Below are 18241 nucleotides of genomic sequence, written 5' to 3' on the forward strand. Positions count from 1 at the left end.
CGGGGGTGACGGGGCAGGTGACACGCTGCCATCCCTCACTCCATCTCCCTGGTGAACCAGGAGACAGGGATGCAGGGGACGAAAGGGCGCAGGCCCTCTTCCTTACCCTCCCAGCCACTCCAAAGTGTGGGGAAGGGGAGCCATCTCCTCTGCTTCAGAGGGAGGCTCAGAGAGGGCAGATCACTTGCCCACAGTCATGCAGCACAGCGTGGACTAGACCCCAGGACTACGGGACTGCCCAGGACCGACTGCCCAGGGCCGAGGGCGGTTGCCGCAGGGCTGCTCTACCCCCGATGGGAGTGGGGAGTGGGAAGGCGAATAAAGAATTGCAGACTCCCTCCCACACTGCAGATCGATCATACATCCCCCGGTGCTCGGGCCCCTCCCCCGGCCTCTCCATCACCACTCCGGGCTGCCTGATACCCTGGTCTTTGCACCTCAGCCAAGGTGAGGCTGAGATACACTTTCCGCCCTTCTAACGAGACTCTGCTCTCCACCCACCAGACCAGGGCTGCAGGCTCAGCCTCAAGGAGAACTTCCCTTGGCCAGGGACAGGGGAAACGGCACCACTTCACCTTCCCTCCAGGTCCCCCAGCAATCTCTCAGGCTGTTCCTAGATCTTCATCCTTACTGTTGTTTCTAAATCGGTACAAAACTGACAGTGATCAGCTCCGGTGACGAGAGGTAGAAACCCGGCCAGGCAGCCGGCAAAAATGGGGCAGAGTGAGTCAAGGCCTAGGGCCAACTAGTGTTGGGAGGAAGGGGTCAGATCCCAGACAGGAGGGCAGGACCGAGGGTCTCCACGGGTGAGTGGGGATGTGGGCGTGTCTCCCCAAAGCACAGGGATCCTCTGATTCTTTTCCTGACTCTGCTTCTCCCAAGATTAATCAGGATAACCTGAAATTTGAGGCAGGCAGAGTCTGGGGCAATCAGACTGGGGTAAAATGAGGAGACAAAATCTTCTCCCGCAAAACCTGACTGCCCCCCCCCCCATCATGGGACACAACCCTGTCCACTGCCAGACTCCAAAATCAGCCATCCCCCAACCTGGCAGACCACCCGAAGTAAGAGGGAACAGAGGGCTGGAACTTGGCCTCACGGGAAGGAATCTATCCTTTGGGGGATTTCCTCTCCACACTCTGTCAAGGAAAAAAAGTTGTAACTCAGGAGGTGATCTGGCTTTGGGAGCAGGGTGGGGAGGAGGGGCACCCGACAGGGACGGACCATCGAGTTAAGGCTGGAAGGTAGGTTGTTGTGTCTCTGGGGGCTGCTGGGTGGGGAGGTCTCCCTGGGAGGGGGGAGAGCTCGGCCTCCTCCCCTTGACTGGTCCGGGACCTCGGCCCTCCGACCCCTTGACTGTGGGCCCTGGGCCACCCGCAGCTCTGCCCTGTACCGGTGGTGCTGACGGCCAGAGGGCCGGGCCTCACAGAGGACCTGCCAGGATCTGCGACAAGGGGATGGACGAAATGAGAGCCCTGTGAGCGGAGCTGGGGGCGGGGCCGGAGACTGGAGGCTGGACCAGACAGCTAGGGACCAACAGACACTTGGGCAGACGGACGGACGAAAGGAAGACACCGGGGCAGACAGACACGCTCTCTGGAGAAGGCGGGTGGGCGCCCGGCTAAGGCAGCACCTCCCCAACCCCACCCTCCACTTCACACGCTCACGCCCAATCCCAAAGGGCCGCGGCGCCCGCCGTGCGCACCGATTACGCCCCGAAGGCGGCCGTCCCGGGAAGACAAAGGCGGGAGGAGGGAGACGGGGCGGGCGGTGACGGGGAGGCCCCCTCTCACGCTCTCCCTACTGCTGACGCGGGGGTGCGCGTCCGCGGGGGTCTCTGCGGCCCAGACCATCCGAGCGCCACTCCTGCCCCGCCCGGCCCCGCGGTGGGGAAGCCGCCAGGCCCCAGCCCTGCTCTTGGGGCCGCCCCCGGCACGGCCCCGCCCCGGGCGGCCGTCAGCGCCGGGCCGCAGTCCTCGGACACCCCTGCGGGCGGGGCGGGGCCGCGTCACATGACGGCGCAGCGGTTGCGGCGCAGCGCGCCCTGGAAGCGCAGGGCGGCGTGCACGTGTTTGCAGCGAGCGCAGCCGACGCTCTTGAGCAGCTCGCTGAACAGGAGCAGGATGTGCCAGTTGTACTTGGCCGAGCACTCCACGTAGCCGCACTTCCAGGTCTTGCGCACCAGGTGCGACACGTTCCAGCGCGGGATCACGCGTCCGCGCTGCAGGTCCCGCTTGTTGCCCACGATGATGATGGGCGTCTCCGAGGTGCCAATCACCCTGCAGGTCGGGGAGGGAAGCTCAGAACTCCGCCAGTCTCACAACCACCAGACTCCAAGAAGGGCGAGCGTGCCGGGCCGATAATAATGCTACCGTATGCTCTGTTCCAGGCGCAGCACTAAGTACCATGAAGTGCGTCAAATTCTTTAATCCGCACAACTGAACCAAAAGATGGGTACTATTGTTATCCTCACTTTACAGATGAGGAAACAGAGACTTAAAGGTTAACTGGCCTAAAGTCACATAGCTTTGTGGCCCCGGCAGACTTGTTCCCCCTTGCTCAGGGTCCCGAAAGAGTTAACAGAAATAGGGACAGCAAAAGGTCATGAGTGTGTGCACGTGTGTTTCAGTGTCTGTGTGGGAACCGGAAGGTGCATTCTTCACCATGTCCCCCCACTGCCCCTTTTCCTGGGGGCATCCACAGAGGTGCAATGGACTGTATCCTAGCCCCTCACCTCGTCTCCAGGATCTGCTGGCGGATGGTCTTGACATACTCAAAGCTGTCAAAGCAGCAGATGTCGTAGACCAGGATGTAGGCGTGGACGCTCCGGAGTCCCCTGCAGCAGGCATCTGCCCATTCCTGCAACACACCCAGCCAGGGTCAGAGCAGCCATGTGAGTTCCCTTTGCCCCCACCTACTTCCAGCCATACCCTGAGAGTAGTCTCACCTGCCACTGCACCCTAAGCACCTCCCTATTCCCAGGAGGCCAGGCCTAGGGCAGAATGGAAGAGCTCAGTCCTGTAGCTTATCCACCTCCAAGCCAGGACAAAGCCAGTCACACTGTCTGAGCCCCAAGGCTACTGCACTGTTCTGTGCACACCTGGAGCTGACCTCTGCCTTGACCCATTTTGTCCCTTCATCTCTCCAGTCATTTTTCCAGTTCTTTGTTCAACAAGTACATTTATTAAGCACCTTTAAGAGCCCAGCCCTGAGCTAGGTACTGGACCTGTTGGAATGCTTTCTGTCTTCCAAGGCTCGGCTTACATGCCATCTTCCTCAAGAAGGCCTCCGAATTTCTCACCCTTCCTGCAAGCAACCTCTTCATCTTCGGAGTTCTGAGCCCTTTTTTTATACCTTGATTAGAGCTGTTTCACTCTTTGGTTCCCAGGTCTTCTAGGAATTCCTGGAAGAATCAGATCCAGCCCCCCCCCCCCCCCCATTTTTATATGCCCCTTCTTCCCCACTGCGTATCTAGCATGGTGCTGGCTCTTAGCAGCTGCTCCTTAGCTGAATGTGGGGACCTGCCCACTACCTAACCGGATGAGCTCTTCATGGTCTGAATGCCACCTTACCACCTGATGTGCTCTGTTCTGTTTAGCGTGCACATTCCACTCTGCCCTGAAGGTTGAGAAAAAAAAGATCCAGGGGAAAAAGATTGAGACTGGATGCATAACAGATACAAATGTAGAGCAGGGTTCCAGGGCAGCTCCAGGGGGGTGGAATTTCCTGAATGCTTGTGGCAACTTCTTAAGGAGGGGCTGCAGCTCAAGATGAATAGGCCCATGGAGAGGCTGACTGCATTAAAAGATAGTTCCTTAAGAGATTATTAGCTAATTAACCTGCCAGCAAATGCAGTTGCAAGATCAATTTCAGGCAGGGGGTCCCTGAAGTTAGGGAGATAAAGTCTTCTCTTCTAAGATCCAAGGGAAAAAGGCCACAAGGAGGTGTCTCTTGTGAGTTGGATCAGGGATCAGGTATGAAGCAGGATCACAGCTGGTTCTCCATCTCAAAGACTGGATAAAAGGGAAAAGATCTTGGTGACAGTGGTAGGTAAAGTCTGAGTCCAGAAACACACTTCCTAACTCAGAGGCTTAGAAGCTGCTGCAGTGGCTTTCTCCAGGGAGATGATGTGGCATCTTTTCTTTGTGCTGAGGTTTAATTTTTGATTCTAGTGAAAGATGCTAAGGACAAATCTAAAACCATAAGAAACCACTAACTGGTTTCTCAGGCCAGGGAAGGCTGCATTCTGCTGGAAACAGTGACCTCCTGGAGGCTGGGACCTGCATGTGTCTGTGGTTCCTTCCCGGTCCCACACAAAGAATTGGGATCAGCGGGAAGTGGGAGGGATGGGGAAATAGGTGCAGAGAGGTTTTCACTGTCTTCAAGTTCTGTGCTGGGGAGAGGGAGCAGCTGCCAGCCGATGGTGGTGACAGTCCCACCTCTCCCCCAACATGCCACCTCCTCAAAGAGGCCTTCAGACTGCCTCCCACCCACTCCTCTACGGAAGCTCCTAAAAGGAGGAAGATTCCTGATTGGGTAGGATGCCCCTTCACCCTTGATTGAAAGGTAGGAGGCAAAAAAGCTCAGCTTTCTAGCTTGCTGTATGCAGGTTCCAATCTGTAAAAGACCATCTTGGTGCTGTATCAAGACAGAAAAGAAGCAATGAAAACCGAGTCCAGTTTCAGAGATGTAAGGGAAAAGGGAGGCTCAGCTTCCTGGGACTCAACTATGTATATGCTGGTGACTCCCTGGGAAGGCTGCACATGCCGCCTGACTTCAGGCTTCCTTTTCCAGTAGAAAACTGAGGAAGGAACAGCTGAGGCTTAGACCCTGGAAATGCCACTCTCCTGGGCAGGATCTCGTCAGGCATTAGGAAAGAGTGTAACTTTTATTTTATTTTCAGATGGTGCTCATCAGGATTCTTGGGTTTTATACTTGATCTTTGGGGCTTCCAGGGTCCCCTCTCAGTACTTCTCTGCTCACAGTCCTTTATCTGTGACTTCAGGAATGAAGTCTTGGACCCAAAAACTCAGGGTCAATTAAGAAGAAAAAGACCAACAGTCCAAAGGAAAATGGGCAAAGGATATTAATGGTTCTCAGAAAAGAAACACAGAGGCTCTTAAGCATACAAAAAGATACTCAACTTCACTCATAATCAGAGATACAAATAAAATGACACGGTGACTATAATATCTAATCTATCAGATTGGCAAACATCCCAAGGTTTGACACTCACTCTGTCAGTGAGGCTGCAGGGAAGCAGGCCCTCACATAAATTACTCTCAGGAGCTCCAAATATGCAACTTTCAGGAGGGTAACCTGGCAACACCACCCAGACTCCAGTTGCATTTACCTTTTGACCCACCAATGCTACTTCCAGGAATTCATCCCACATGTACAAAAGGACATATGTACAAGGTTATTTGTTCATTGTGGCATTGTTTGAAATGGCAAAAGACTGGAAACAAGCACTTCAACAAGGAGACCCCAAACTTCATCTCTTCTTCAATGGAATGCAACGGAGTGAGGAAGAGCTCTAGATACTAACGTGGAAAGATCTCCAAGTTATAATGTTAAAAAGAAAAAGGGGGCGACTGGTACTTTCCTTCTCCCACAATCCTTCACGCTGTTCCTTTCCGACCTGGCCTAGGCAGGGTGGCTCCCGCAACGAAGGGTGTGAGAAGGAGGGCTGTTCTGCCATCAGTGAGGTGGAGAGGGGCAGCACGCCATCGACATTCACAAGCGCGTCCATGAGTGGGTTTCAAGAAATGTACCCCTTTGGGCACTAAGATCCAGAAATTTGCCATGAAGGAGATGGGCACTCCAGATGTGTGCACTGACACAAGGCTCAACAAGGCTGTCTGGGCCAAGGGGATAAGGAATACCCCACATCGTATCCGTATGCGGTTGTCCAGAAAATGTAATGAGGATGCAGACTCCCCAAACAAGCTCTAATTGTTGGTTACCTATGTACCTGTCACCACTTTCAAAAACCTATAGACAGGGCGGGCCACGGTGGCTCATCAGGCAAGAATGCTCGCCTGCCATGCCAGAGGACCCGGGTTTGATTCCCGGTGCCTGACCATGTTAAAAAAAAAAACCTACAGACAGTCAATGTGGATGAAAACTAACAGCTGATTATCAAATAAAATTATAACTGCCGAAAAAGTAAAACAAAAAAAAAAAAAAGAGAAAGAAAGAAAAAGGGGCAGAACAGTATGTATTTGTTATGTAAGAGGGGGGAATAATAATACATTTTGCTATCTGGGTAAAGAAGCCCTGGAAGCACAAAGGAGAAACAAATGAGAACAGTTAATTACAAAGAGTGTGGCAGGGGTGGGACCAAGATTTTGCTGGGTGAAACTTTTCACATGGTTTCGACTTTTAACTAGTGTCTTACCCTTTTGCAAAATATAAAATTAAATTAAACTGAAAAGTAAACATATAACTAATTGTGAAAGCAATAAACACAATACAGTACGCGGGCTTGGAAAGAGATCTGAGTGTCCACACTCAGGCCACCATCGAAGTCTCCTTTAGAGGACCAGAAGGCCCTGACCCGGGTCCACGGCCCCCACTGGCTCAGTCTCACTGCTGCCGGGGCTGAATGCATGCCTGGATCAGCCTTTTGTTTTTGGTGCTGACTCTCAGGACCTGGGATGGGTGAGACTAAGCATCTCCAGCAGGTTGGGTCAAGGCCCTCCTGCTGGTTTAGCTGAGACAGTGCTGAGAGGTTGCTGTATTTGTGCGTTTAAACTGGCCAAGGCTTGATGCCTGCATTCCAGGTCTCTACCGCTGTGCCTGTCCCCTGTCTATCTCTGCACACTCTGATCATGGGCTTCCTTTGGCGAGCAAACATGTCTCAGAGCTCAGCTTCTCCCTGCACCCCCACCTCCACTCAAGCCAGAGGTAGAGAGAGGGAAGAAGCACTCTAAGCACCTGGATTGAAACCCCACAGAAAGGGTGCACGACAGGTGGGTCCTGAGGTCAGGTAGGCAGAGCATCCCCTAAGGGTAAAGGCTCTTGGGCGAGAGACCTGATTGGGAGAACACACCTTTCCCAGCTCCCGCCTTTGTCTTTGCTGTCTCTTCCACAGACAGTGTAGACAGAGCACCTGAGACCATGCTAAGCAGAGCCTACAATAATAACAGGCATCTAGTGGCCCCTGCCCTTCTCTCCACTGCCCCTTACCTGCCTAAATCCTACCCAGTGGCATCATCATCTCCTTCCAGAGCCTTCTGTAACCTCTACCCCACCCCGACATACCTGGGTGGGTTAGACACCCCTGCATCTCCTCCAATCAAGCCCTTAGCACACCCTATATTAATCGAATGTTTGTCTTTTTTTCATCAGCCTCAGAGTTTCTGGAGAGCAGATTTCATTTATTTTGCCATTACATCCTGGTGCATGCCACAGGGCCTGGCACACATTAAACGTTCATCAAATATTTGTTGAATAAACCCGTGAACGAACGAATTAATTCCAGCATGGCTTTGAGCAGAGGAGTCCCAGGGTGTCCATGGAGTTCTCAAAGCCAGAGGTGGGGCGTTGGCTAAAGGGCCAAAGCCAGGAGAGAGATGGAGCCATCCCACTTCCCAGGCGCGCCCCGCCACTGCCCCGCCTACCTGCAGCGTGTTGACAGGGAAGGCGCTGATTGGTGGGAAGTCCAGGATCTGGAGGTCGTGCACGTGGCCGTTCATGACGACAGCAGGCAGGTAGAGGCGGCGGGCGGTGGTGGGCACGCAGACGTCGCTGAACTCGTTGTACAAGAACTGGCGCACGATGGCACTCTTGCCCACGCCTCGCGCCCCCAGCACGGCCACCCGGTAGGTGGAGACCATGCCTCCCGTGCCACTCCGCCGCCTCGTCCTCACCGCTGCCTGGGGCTCCCCCGGGCTGCATATTCCAGGGGCTGGGGGCTCAGCCACCGTCAGGACCAACCATTGCTGCCCCTGCTTGTCCTGGGCCCTGTGTGGCCTCCACCTGGACTGTGGGGAGAAGAGGTGGGCTTAGTGGGCTAGCTTGTCTCTGGACACGCCTGGCCCTTGCCCACCTCGGGGACTGCTGAAGCTGTTACTGCCACTTGGCGCGCCTTCCTCTCCACTGGACTGTTTGTACCAATCCAAAACCTCTCTATCCTTCCTTCCCCATTTTTTCACTGCCATCTCATCAGCGGGGCTTGTTCTTTAGTGGTTTGTCTTATGGTCTAACTTTTGACCAGGTCTGACTCCCCCAACCACGGTCTCTGCAGAGTGGACAGTGCCCTGGATTTAGGTTCAAATCCCAGCCTTCCCACCCAGCCTAGGACGAGATATCGGACTCCTCTGAGTCTCAGTTTCCTCATCTTGCAAGGTGAAACTAGTCAATTGTGTCTCAATGGAGGCTCTACTGGCATTTTGTGGGGAGATAATTCCTTATTGTGCAGGACTGTCAGCACATTGCAGAACATTTTACCCCTGGCTCCCAGGAAGTAATTACCTGCAGCAGCTTCCAATGACCAGTTGAGAACCACTGGACTAGACGACTGCTTTGGCGCTGGAACTCAGCACTAGTTTAGCATACCCACATGGATATCCCGGTCAATACAATACCCCTTCTCATTTCCACTTTCAAGAGGAGGCTCCAAGGGTACTCCCAAATGTGTCCCAAATCTCACAGCTGGGAATGGCAGCTACTTCTTTCTACAATAGCACAGTACCCTCCAATTTTAAGTTTAGTAATTCTAGCTGGTGTCGGATGTGAGGACTGGGTTTGATTCTCTGGCATCTCTGGCCTCCCCTGGAACTTGCCTAGGGCCTGGCACACAGCAGGTGCCCAGGAAAGGACTGCTGGGGATTGGGCCTCGGAATGGACTCATTAGCTCCTTGCTTGCTCAGTTTCAATAACTCTAGAGCTTGGGTGTAAAACCCATTTGTGATGTTTCTTAGCTGTATGTCAGTGGGGAAATAACCTAACAATCTGAGCCTTGCTCTGCACATGTGTAAAATGGGGTCAATAGCCCCCTACTTCTGAGATCACCCAAGTAGATCTAGCCAGTGCCTTCTCCTTCTGTTGAGATGTGTTCAGGGAGGCTGCTACAATGCCAAGACTCCTTGACTGGGGACCATTCCCAGGAGTGTGACATCAGTGCTGCTAAATGGGTCCAGGACAAGTGGGTTTGCTGGATTCCAACAGAGCCCATGCTTTTCAGTATGCATGCATTTTTTTCCTGTGGATGCATGTTCTTTCCACATATGCATAATGCCCCTCAGTCTGTTTTGGTTCTGAGGATCCAATCCCCAGGTATGTATAAAGCAGGATTTGGAGGGAGAACAACCAAGTTTGACTCAGCTCTGCCACTCACCCAAAGCATGACCTGGGCCAGAAATTTCATAGGCTGGGCATGTAAAGCCCAGTTACTGGTGCAGAGTAGGTGTCCAATAAAGAGTGGCTATTATTATGTACAGTCCTTCATTCATTCATGTAGGGTTTTCCATGATCTCAGTGTGATCACTTAGGAATCCTGGGAGGAGTCACCGCCCATTGTTGCAGGGGCTCACATATATGCAGTGTGTGTATTTGTAATTCTTCTCATTTTATTGAGGGTAAAAAACAGAGACTTGGGGATGTGAAGATCACAAAGTTACTTGAACAGTTAACCAAGACTAGGACCCTGATCTCCTTCCTGCCCCATGCACTCTCCTTTCCCCAACAGGTGTTTATACATTTACATGGGTTCCCAAATGGGGGAAGCACCAGTCCCTCCTCTTTAAACACACCTCCGGGCCCTTAACCCCCTCAGACATCTCCAGACGTGGCCTGCTTGGCAGCAAACCTCAGAGTGTTAATTACATAACCAGCACAAGCAGGTGGGGAGGGGGGAGTCCTAGGGGAGAAAGAGTAGGCAAGGAAGCAAGAAGAGTCCTTGGTCTCTCTCTGGGTGTGGCAACTTAGAGGTTTCTAGGATGCACCCTACCTGCAGATTCTCCTGGACACCACACTTCCTGCCTAGAAACCAGCCCTTTCTGTGAAGCAGCAGGGAAATAAAAGCAGGCACAGCTGGGGAGTCAGGGAGGGGGTGCAACAGAGGCCCCTAGGCTGGGTCCAGTCTCCTGTCACTCCTAAGCATGGTCCTGTCTCTACCTCAAATGTGATTGGCTCCCTTCCCTCTTCCCAGGCAGGGGTCCTGGCCCCTTAGAGTATATTAATAATCCAAGCCCCCCAGGGTAGGGTGGGAGTTAAAGAGGGGCTGTCCAGAGAGGGCCTACCAGCCCCCCAACCACAGCACTCCCTCCCAAGGCCTGTGCACTGCAGTGAGTCTGCATACAGCGCCAGGCAAGAGACTGGGTACACACACGCAGGGGCCAAAGCCTGGTTCCTGACCCCTCCCAAGGACTGGACACCTGGGTCCCTACCCTAGACTGAGGGTCCCGTTTTCCCAGGCCTGAGGCCAGGACACTCGTCTGCCCGCTGTTTGTCCCTACCACGATCTGGGGGGTTGGGTGTGGGACGCTGGAGGATGATTGGTAGGAGTTTGGGGGATGCAGGAACCCTGCCGGCTCTCCGCCTCCAGCACCTTGCAGGCACCCCTCATCCTCTCCCCCCGCCCACCCCCCGCCCCGCTCTCACGTGGCCGCCCGGCGCCGCTTCCGCGTCAGCCTGCCTGTCCCCTTCCTCCCTCCTCCCTCCTCGCCCTGGCCTCCCCCTTGCCCCAGCCGTAATGCCCCCCACCCCCACCCCCGGCCCCTCAGCCCGACCCGCCACGGTCCCTGCCCGGCCCGCTTCCCCCACCTCCCGCCGCTTACCCGGGGCCGTCTTAGCTGCCCCCAGCCCTGGCCGGCCGGCCGGCGGGGCCGCGCTCCCCCCGGGCTCCGGCGCTGCCCCCCGGCTCCCCGGCCCGGGGGGAGAGAGGTGGGGGCGTCCCCAGTTGCCCAGTTGGGGTGGGCTCAGAGGCGGGCGCGGGAGGCAGATGCGGGCCGCCGAGGGGTTAGGAAACCTCCAGCCCCTGCTCTCCCTCCGGAGCGCGCCGCCCGCTCGCGCTGGAAGGAGGGAGGAGGGGGGGGGAGCATGGGGGGGGGGGGCGGCTGGCATTCCGCTGGGTCCCTGAGCCCGACACATTCACTTGAGCAGCCTTTGACTAATTCTTTTTAAATCCTTAGCTTCAACCTTTACCCTCTTCCTGACTCTCTCCGCGATATTTTTAGCTCTAACCTGGAATGAGGGGCGAAAGGGACTCCAGAGGCCCAGAAACCTTTTGCTTCACTGGTACACCTGCCCTCATCCCCCACCCCCAACCCCAGTTTCCTCGCAGAGAGGGTGTCATGACCCTTCTCAGTGCAGTCAGTTGGCTACTGGACCTGCGCCCGCTGTGTACCCTGAACAATGTGCTAAAGATGACGGTAAGCTGTTCTCTAGCCAGCTGTAGGTCGAGCAAAGGGTGGTCACTCTCACTGCAGCAGTGAAAGAAAGGCAGACCAGGCTAGGGCAAAGCTAATCTGTCACTGAATGCCTTCCACTCCCCTAAAGCCACTGCTTGCCTTTCCTCTCCAGACTGAGAGATAACAGCATTTGCCAGGGTCAAGGACAGTCACCATTTATTCTAAAACAATCATCAACAATGTCATCTCATCAGTAGCTAACATTTATTGAGCACGTAACTGAGTGCCAGGCAACTTGCTTTGCCTGCATTCTTTAGTTTGATCCTCACAGTTCTGAGGCGGATTGTTGCCCCCATTTTACAGAAGAGACTGCTGAGGCTGAGAGACTGAGTACTTTGTCTTACTTAAATGCAAAACCAGAACACAAAGTTTGAGAGTCACTAGCTGGGCAGACGTGGATGAGTTTGGCATGGTGCTCACACTCCAGTGGGGAGACCAAAAGCAGACAAGCAATGCTAATATGTGCTGTGTCAAAGACAAGGTTCTAGGGGAGGGTAGAGGGAGTTGATCAACTAGTTAGAAGGGTAAGGGAAGGCTTCAGAGGAGGCAGTTTTCAGGTGGACCTTGAAAGAAGTGGATTTAGTGAGGTTGGGAGGAGGGGGGAAGTTGTGAGAGAAAAGAGCCTGTCCACAAGTTGGGAGCAATTACAGAGACTTTGGGGTAAGAGATGAGTTCAGTAGCCAGAAAGGAGCCCAGGAGTCTGGAAGTATAATAAGAGGAGAGACTGACAGTTCAGTTGAGTAGAGGTCATAAAGCAACTTGCTCGCCATGATGAGTGTGGATCTAACCTGGTGGCTGATGGGAAGCCATTAAAGGGTTTTGAAGCAGGGCAGCAACCTGCTCATATTTGCATTAAAGGGGGAAGCTCTGAGAATCTCCAAATGTCTTTACTCCTGGGACCGAGCAACCTCCACTATCACTTGTGACTTTCTAGTACTTGTGGGCACACTATCACAGAACCTAGCTTTCCTCCTCCCTCTGGGGTCTGCATTTTGGACCGTTTCCAATTGCTCCAAATTTGCCTTCTGTCCAAACAGAGTAACAGGGAGGTTATGAGCCTGGGCTTCAGAATCAGACAGATCTGGATTTAAATCTTGGCCCTACCACTTGCTATGTGACTAAAGAAAGGCAAGTAACTTGTAACTTGAACACTGTGAATCTCTGTTGCCTTATTTGCAAAATGGAGATGTCAACCCTATGGCTGTTGACAAGATATAAATGAGCTAAGGCATGTAAAGTCTTTAATGACAGTGCCTGGCACATGGTAATTTTCAATGTGGACAGCTTTTTATTTTTTCTTGCCTCTTTTCAGAGACACAGCCATTCTAGGAGATGCTGGCCAACACCTTGGGAAAGCTTCTCCATGTATTCTAGGTGGGTTCCCAGGGGGTGGGGGTGGGGCAGGGGGCAAAGGGCGAGGGCTGGCAGCAGCCAGAAGCATGTATAGGGCTGAGAAGGCTATAGCCTCCTCCTGAAGAGTAACTTTGGTGGGGAGAAATCGGATTTTGTTGGCCCTGTAGAATCATGGCAGGGTCACTGAGAGCCTCAAAACCTGATTAAAGCATCTGGGGCACTATTTCCCACTGTATTTGAAAATCTTTAAGCCTTAAATTTCCTGAGTTTAAGGCTGTCAATCTTCACTCTGGTTCCAAGGTGGAATGGAAATAAAAAACCTGAGTGCACACATTTATACCTTGAGGTATAACCAGGCGATGTTCAACTTAGCTGTATTAGGGAGACACAAAGCCACAGGTTAATTATGGGGCTTCACGCTGGCCTTCCTTATAGGTCATTTAAGGTATTGTTCTTGTAAAACAAAGCAAAACAAAACACAACTACATAACATAAAATACAAAATTTAAGGTTCAGTTATCCTGGTTTGCTGAGAGTCACTTTGGGCTAAGGACGCATACCCTTAGGGACCTGTTTCCTCTCCTCTACCATTAGGTATACTTTGGTGAGAGTCAGAGAGGCCCATTGTTGGGTCTTCCGACCTTGAGCCTCATGGGGTTTTGGTTCAGATGAGGATGCCTAAGGGCTGAGTTGGAAGCTCAGGCTCCAGGAAAGCAGACCTGTGGGCCCTACCTGCAGCAGCTGAGGTCCAGACATGAAGAGGCACAGAAAGGACAGATGGGAACCTGTCTGCCTCTACCTACTTTATCAGAGCCCAAGACCTCACTGTGCTTTCAGAGGCTGTCTGACTAAATACTGGAGCCTCTGACTGTAGTGGAGAGAGTGAATGAAACAAGGAAGGGAAAGCCAGAGTCTAGATTTGAAGATCATCCCCTAACACCTACATAGTGAAAAAAGTGGGGTGAGTGGAGCTCTCACAGCTACAGAATGTTGAGGCCCTGCCCAAAGAAGGAATAATCCCAAAAATGGCAGTTCTGTCTCAAAATTATGATCCTGGAAATTAAGCCCTTAAAAGTTCCTTCTCCAATGGAGATTCTGGGACCAACAACCCCCCAAATTAGCTTTTCCTTTGTTGGCAGCATCAAGAATCGCAGGGCAAAAGCCAGATGAGAAGCTAAATGGCAAGTTTGGAGCCAACTCGGAAACTTTTCAAGAAACATCCTGTTGCTAATAACATGTCTGGGGGCTGTTTGGGATTCTAGGATTAGTGTTCAGGAGATAGAAATGGGTAACAACGGGGGAGGTGTGATCTTTCCCAAGTGCCATATCAGGTATTAAAATAAACAGCTCTTGCCTCCTGGAGCTGGGGGTGGCAAAGAAAAGAAATCTGGGTCCAAGTAAAACCAGTAAAAGAAACAATGCATGAGGTGGGAGTAGGAAGGCCCAAACCTGGGAGTCCTTAGCTGTTTTCTGGCCTCAGAAACAACATACCTGTAGTAACTACAGTATCTTGGTATTTACCAGTTGCCATTCTGGGGGTAGAGAAGGATAGTGATATCAAATGAAAGTCTGGGGCTAGTGTGCTTCTACTTTTGGAGATTGAACATATTGATATCCTGGGGACTTATCAAGGTTGGGTGTGGCTGTGGGGACAGATGGCCTTATACTGTGCAGAGGATAAGGAGGGACTATAGAACCTGCAATGGAACGAAGGAGGAAGAGGAAGTATAATGGTATGGATACAGACATGGAGTCAGAAGTCATGGCTCTACCACATCTCACCTAAAAAGTTGGGATAATGCTAAATTCCTGGGATGGGCAAGGGAATAAACAGGTATAATGTGCATGGAAACGCTTTACCATTTTTAAGCTGCCATAAGAACATTGGTATTTCAGTGAAAGAGGAAGTAAGCAAACAGGTTGAAGTCTCTCTAGCAGTGATCCTCAACTCTGGCTGCACATTAGAAATACCTGGGGGAATTTTTTAAAAAGCAGATTCCCTCAGGCGGGCAAGGGTGGCTCAGTGGCAAAGTTTTCACCTGCCACGTCAGAGACCCGGGTTCGTTTCCCAGAGCCTGCCCATGCCAAAAACAAAATATGCAGATTCCCTCAAACCCCACCTCGGACTAGCTGAACAGAACCATCAGTATTTTTTAAACTCTCCTTAAAAAAATATTAGTATTTTTAATTAATGTGCACCTGAGTTGAGAGCCTCTGCTTTAAGGGTTTCCTTTGCCCAGACAGACATAATTCTTAACTGGTGATCCCAGCTAGACCTCAGTAAGACCCCTCTTTATATCTTTGACCCTGAACCTCTAGAGACCACCATGACCCCATTCTTCCCTAGTGTTGTGCCTCCAACAGTTTGAGAGACAAAAAGTTCTTACTTCATTCATGGTGGTCCAAGCAGCTGTTTCTGAGCACCAACTCTGTCAGTACAGTGCAAAGAATGTTACTTACATTCTAACGACGAGAGGTTCCAGGACATGTCCCAGGGCATCTAGGTGTTGAACCCCTCAGCCTCTTACCATTCCTGGTAGACTTCAGTGACTGACTGCTCATCAGAACACAGGGGCACTCTAGCTTGTCAACACTTGGGTCATGTGCCCTCAGCAACATAAATGCAGGTGTCTACAATTCTGAACTCCTTGGGAAGTTTGCTTTAAAGCAGAGCTAATTCTGTTCACTTGGAAATATGCAGGCCCAGAGTCCAGGTCTGAGAAACTTTTAAAAGCTGAGAAAGTAGTGATACATCCTGGATAACAGGAAGCTAATGAGAAGCTCTACGTTGTTCCTTCTGCCCCATATGCCTTGATGGCTGTCTGGCGGTCTTGTCTGGCTTGCCTGCCCACAAGTCAGAAAGGAGCTGCTACTGTTTGGCTAGTGCCCCTGGGACGATCTGCCCAGGGCCCTAACAGGGACCCACTAGGGAAGACAGGCTGACTTCTCTGAGCATACCCTCTGCTGGGAGATGCTTGTAGTGGTTGTGGTATGAGGCTGAGTGAGCCTCCATGGGGTACATGATTCTACCTCACGATGATCTTCATTTCATCTAGCTAAATCTCTGGGAGGGCTAGGGTGGCCCAAAAAAGTTCTAATAGAATGGCTATTGCCCTAGAGTGTTCATTTTGGGAACAAAGTACATACCACAAACTTTATTTTGTGTAAATGAAATTTTATTGATGAAGACACAAGGTCAAGCTTCCCCAATTTCCCCCTCCCCAAGGACAAGTTCCAATGAGAACACAAGAATGGCAAGCATTCTTAGGGCAACATTTATCACTGCCCCCCCCCCCCCCCCCCCATTTCTCTCCAAAGTCGCAAGCTTCACAACACATACACATGGAACAGGCTTGGGAGAGGACACTCAGGGAATCTCTGACCAGCAAAAGAGTTCTGGGTGTGTGCTTGCTTCCCTTGCCCTTTATATTGACACCAGCTGGCAGTTACAAAGACATACTGAGATAGAGGAGAGCAGATTGCAGGGCAACTTCCACTCCATTTCTCCAATTTAAGCAAATCTGAACAGGTCAAAAGGGAAGCTGCAGTGGAGTAATAGATTCTGTCTTCAGAAGAGAGGTTCTTTTACATGAAGCAGAATCCCTCCCTAAGTCTGCTCAGATGTGCAAGGGTAGACAGCCTTCCCCAAGGAGCAGAGAGTTCATGGATTGGCTCAGTAAGGCCAGCTGAAAACAGTATTCATCATTGGTGGATTCTGAAAGAAGCCTAGTTTTGGGGATTAATGGATATATTCTGGTACAAAATTGAATTGTCTCCTTGTACCAATACACCTTCTTCCTTCTGGAACTACAGTTTGCTCTGAGTTGCATTTGTAGTGTGAATCTTCTTCACTGCTTGAATTCGACTCCATGAATGATTCTCCAACAAAGGAACTTTATCAACCTGCTTTTCCACTCCACACACCATCAACCTACCCACCTCCCACACACAATCCTGTGCTGTTTCCTATTCCCCATGTGCCTGAGGAGTAGTGAGTACAGGGCATACTTCCTTTCCCCACCTCAACAATTCTGTTGGAGATTATCAAGGTTTAAGAAATGCTTTGGGGGAACCACCACTCCCCCAAGCTTTGCGAATGATATGAAGCAGGGTCATTTTGAGTTATGATGGGGGCTGGGACAGTTTCTGCTCTTGCTTTCTACAATTCCTCCTCTTCTACTCACTCCTATGTCTGGGTCCAAAATGTGGCCTCTTGACTCTTAAGTACCTGGTTTGAGCAGGGACATTTGAGAAGAGTAGTCTTGTCAAGGACCCTGACTACTTGGTGCCAGGTAAGGCAACAAGGAACCACATGTGAAAATAGTGGGAACACTGCTAAATGAGGTATGTTTTGGGCACGAAGTGTTCATTAAGAAATCATACTCACTGTGTTAAGGGATAGGATTTCACATCCCCCAGTCTTCTGAGAATTGACAAGAACTGCTTGAACCTCTGGGACAAGATCTCAATTTGCCTTGGAGACTAGGTAACATGAGTAAAGGGCAAATCGGAGAGCTGGAGGGTAAAATGAACTTGCAACATCTCTAAACTCACTTCATCTCTGCACCCACCCCCACCCCCACAGCTGGCTTCAAGAGTTGTGGTTCCAGGAGCATATAGGGAAACATTAGCTACTCCTTCATCCAGGCATCCAGATTTACTTTCAAGTAACTGAAAAGATACTTTGCTGCCACATGATGCCAATGAATAGAGTGCTAAAATCAGTAATGGAGTTATGGGAATAGCCACAAAGAAAAAGCAGGAAAAAGGCCTTGAGGACAAGACAACAATGAAAAACAGTCCTGCAGTGAAAACAACAGTAAGGAGGGTTTGGGAGGCCCAGCCCCAGCTCTGCAGCAGTTAACATGTTTCATGCAACACCACCCCTTTTTTACCTTTTATTTTTCTCCTTTGTTGAAAAACAGGGTTGGAGAAGTTATTACTTAAAGTCTATTTCAATTAAAAAACTATCGTTTTAGATCTGAAATGGAAATGAGAAATATAGGGAAGAGGATAGGGTGGGAAGGTGTTTTGACTCCTGTTCCCCCTTTCTTCTCCATGTCCTTTATCAGTGTTATTAATGGATTAGTTCAGGGGAAAGGAATGTAGTAAGTTCTTAGGTGTCTGGGCCTTGGTAATGACAGGCCTTATTTTTCATACCCTGAAACATCATTTCAAGGAAGATCACCATTTCCAATTGCAGAGCAATCAAATGAGATAATAATATGGGGCAGGGTGAATCACAATGCTTGGCCTAGGAAAAAGAGTTAAAAAGAAGAAAGAAAAAAGTAAAAATCCAAACGACAGAGGTAAAGTTGTTGCCGATGAGAGAACATCTAACAGGGTGGGGCAAGAAACTGTCTCTTCTTCCAGGACTGTGTAGTTAATGACAGTCAGTTGTTTATAACACTTTCTACCAGTTACACTACTCCTTCAATATCTAATATGTACAAAAATATAAAACAATAAAG

At 51.0% G+C, this 18241-nt stretch overlaps 1 protein-coding gene across 1 annotated transcript; it reads right to left on the minus strand.

The window, feature by feature from the left end:
- Window positions 1–1994: 1994 nt before the first annotated feature.
- Window positions 1995–11016, minus strand: RASL10B (RAS like family 10 member B). Its single transcript, XM_077165132.1, has 4 exons — window positions 10785–11016; window positions 7626–7988; window positions 2735–2859; window positions 1995–2279 (listed from the first exon to the last, which is right to left on the minus strand). Exons 2-4 carry the CDS (start codon window positions 7839–7841, stop codon window positions 2009–2011), a joined length of 612 nt encoding a protein of 203 aa, XP_077021247.1. The 5' UTR covers window positions 7842–7988; window positions 10785–11016; the 3' UTR covers window positions 1995–2008.
- Window positions 11017–18241: the final 7225 nt, after the last annotated feature.

Source organism: Tamandua tetradactyla, chromosome 6 (genome assembly GCF_023851605.1).
Source record: "Tamandua tetradactyla isolate mTamTet1 chromosome 6, mTamTet1.pri, whole genome shotgun sequence".
In the NCBI taxonomy this organism is placed as follows: Eukaryota; Metazoa; Chordata; class Mammalia; order Pilosa; family Myrmecophagidae; genus Tamandua; species Tamandua tetradactyla.

What these genes read in the sequence shown, in the direction of transcription:
- RASL10B (XM_077165132.1), bottom strand. Translation starts at nt 7,841, where the DNA reads ATGGTCTCCACCTACCGGGTGGCCGTGCTGGGGGCGCGAGGCGTGGGC. An exon ending in TCCCTGTCAACACGCTGCAG is followed by an intron (nt 2,860 to 7,625) that starts GTAGGCGGGGCA and finishes GGTGTGTTGCAG; the next exon opens with GAATGGGCAGATGCCTGCTG. An exon ending in CAGCAGATCCTGGAGACGAG is followed by an intron (nt 2,280 to 2,734) that starts GTGAGGGGCTAG and finishes CCCGACCTGCAG; the next exon opens with GGTGATTGGCACCTCGGAGA.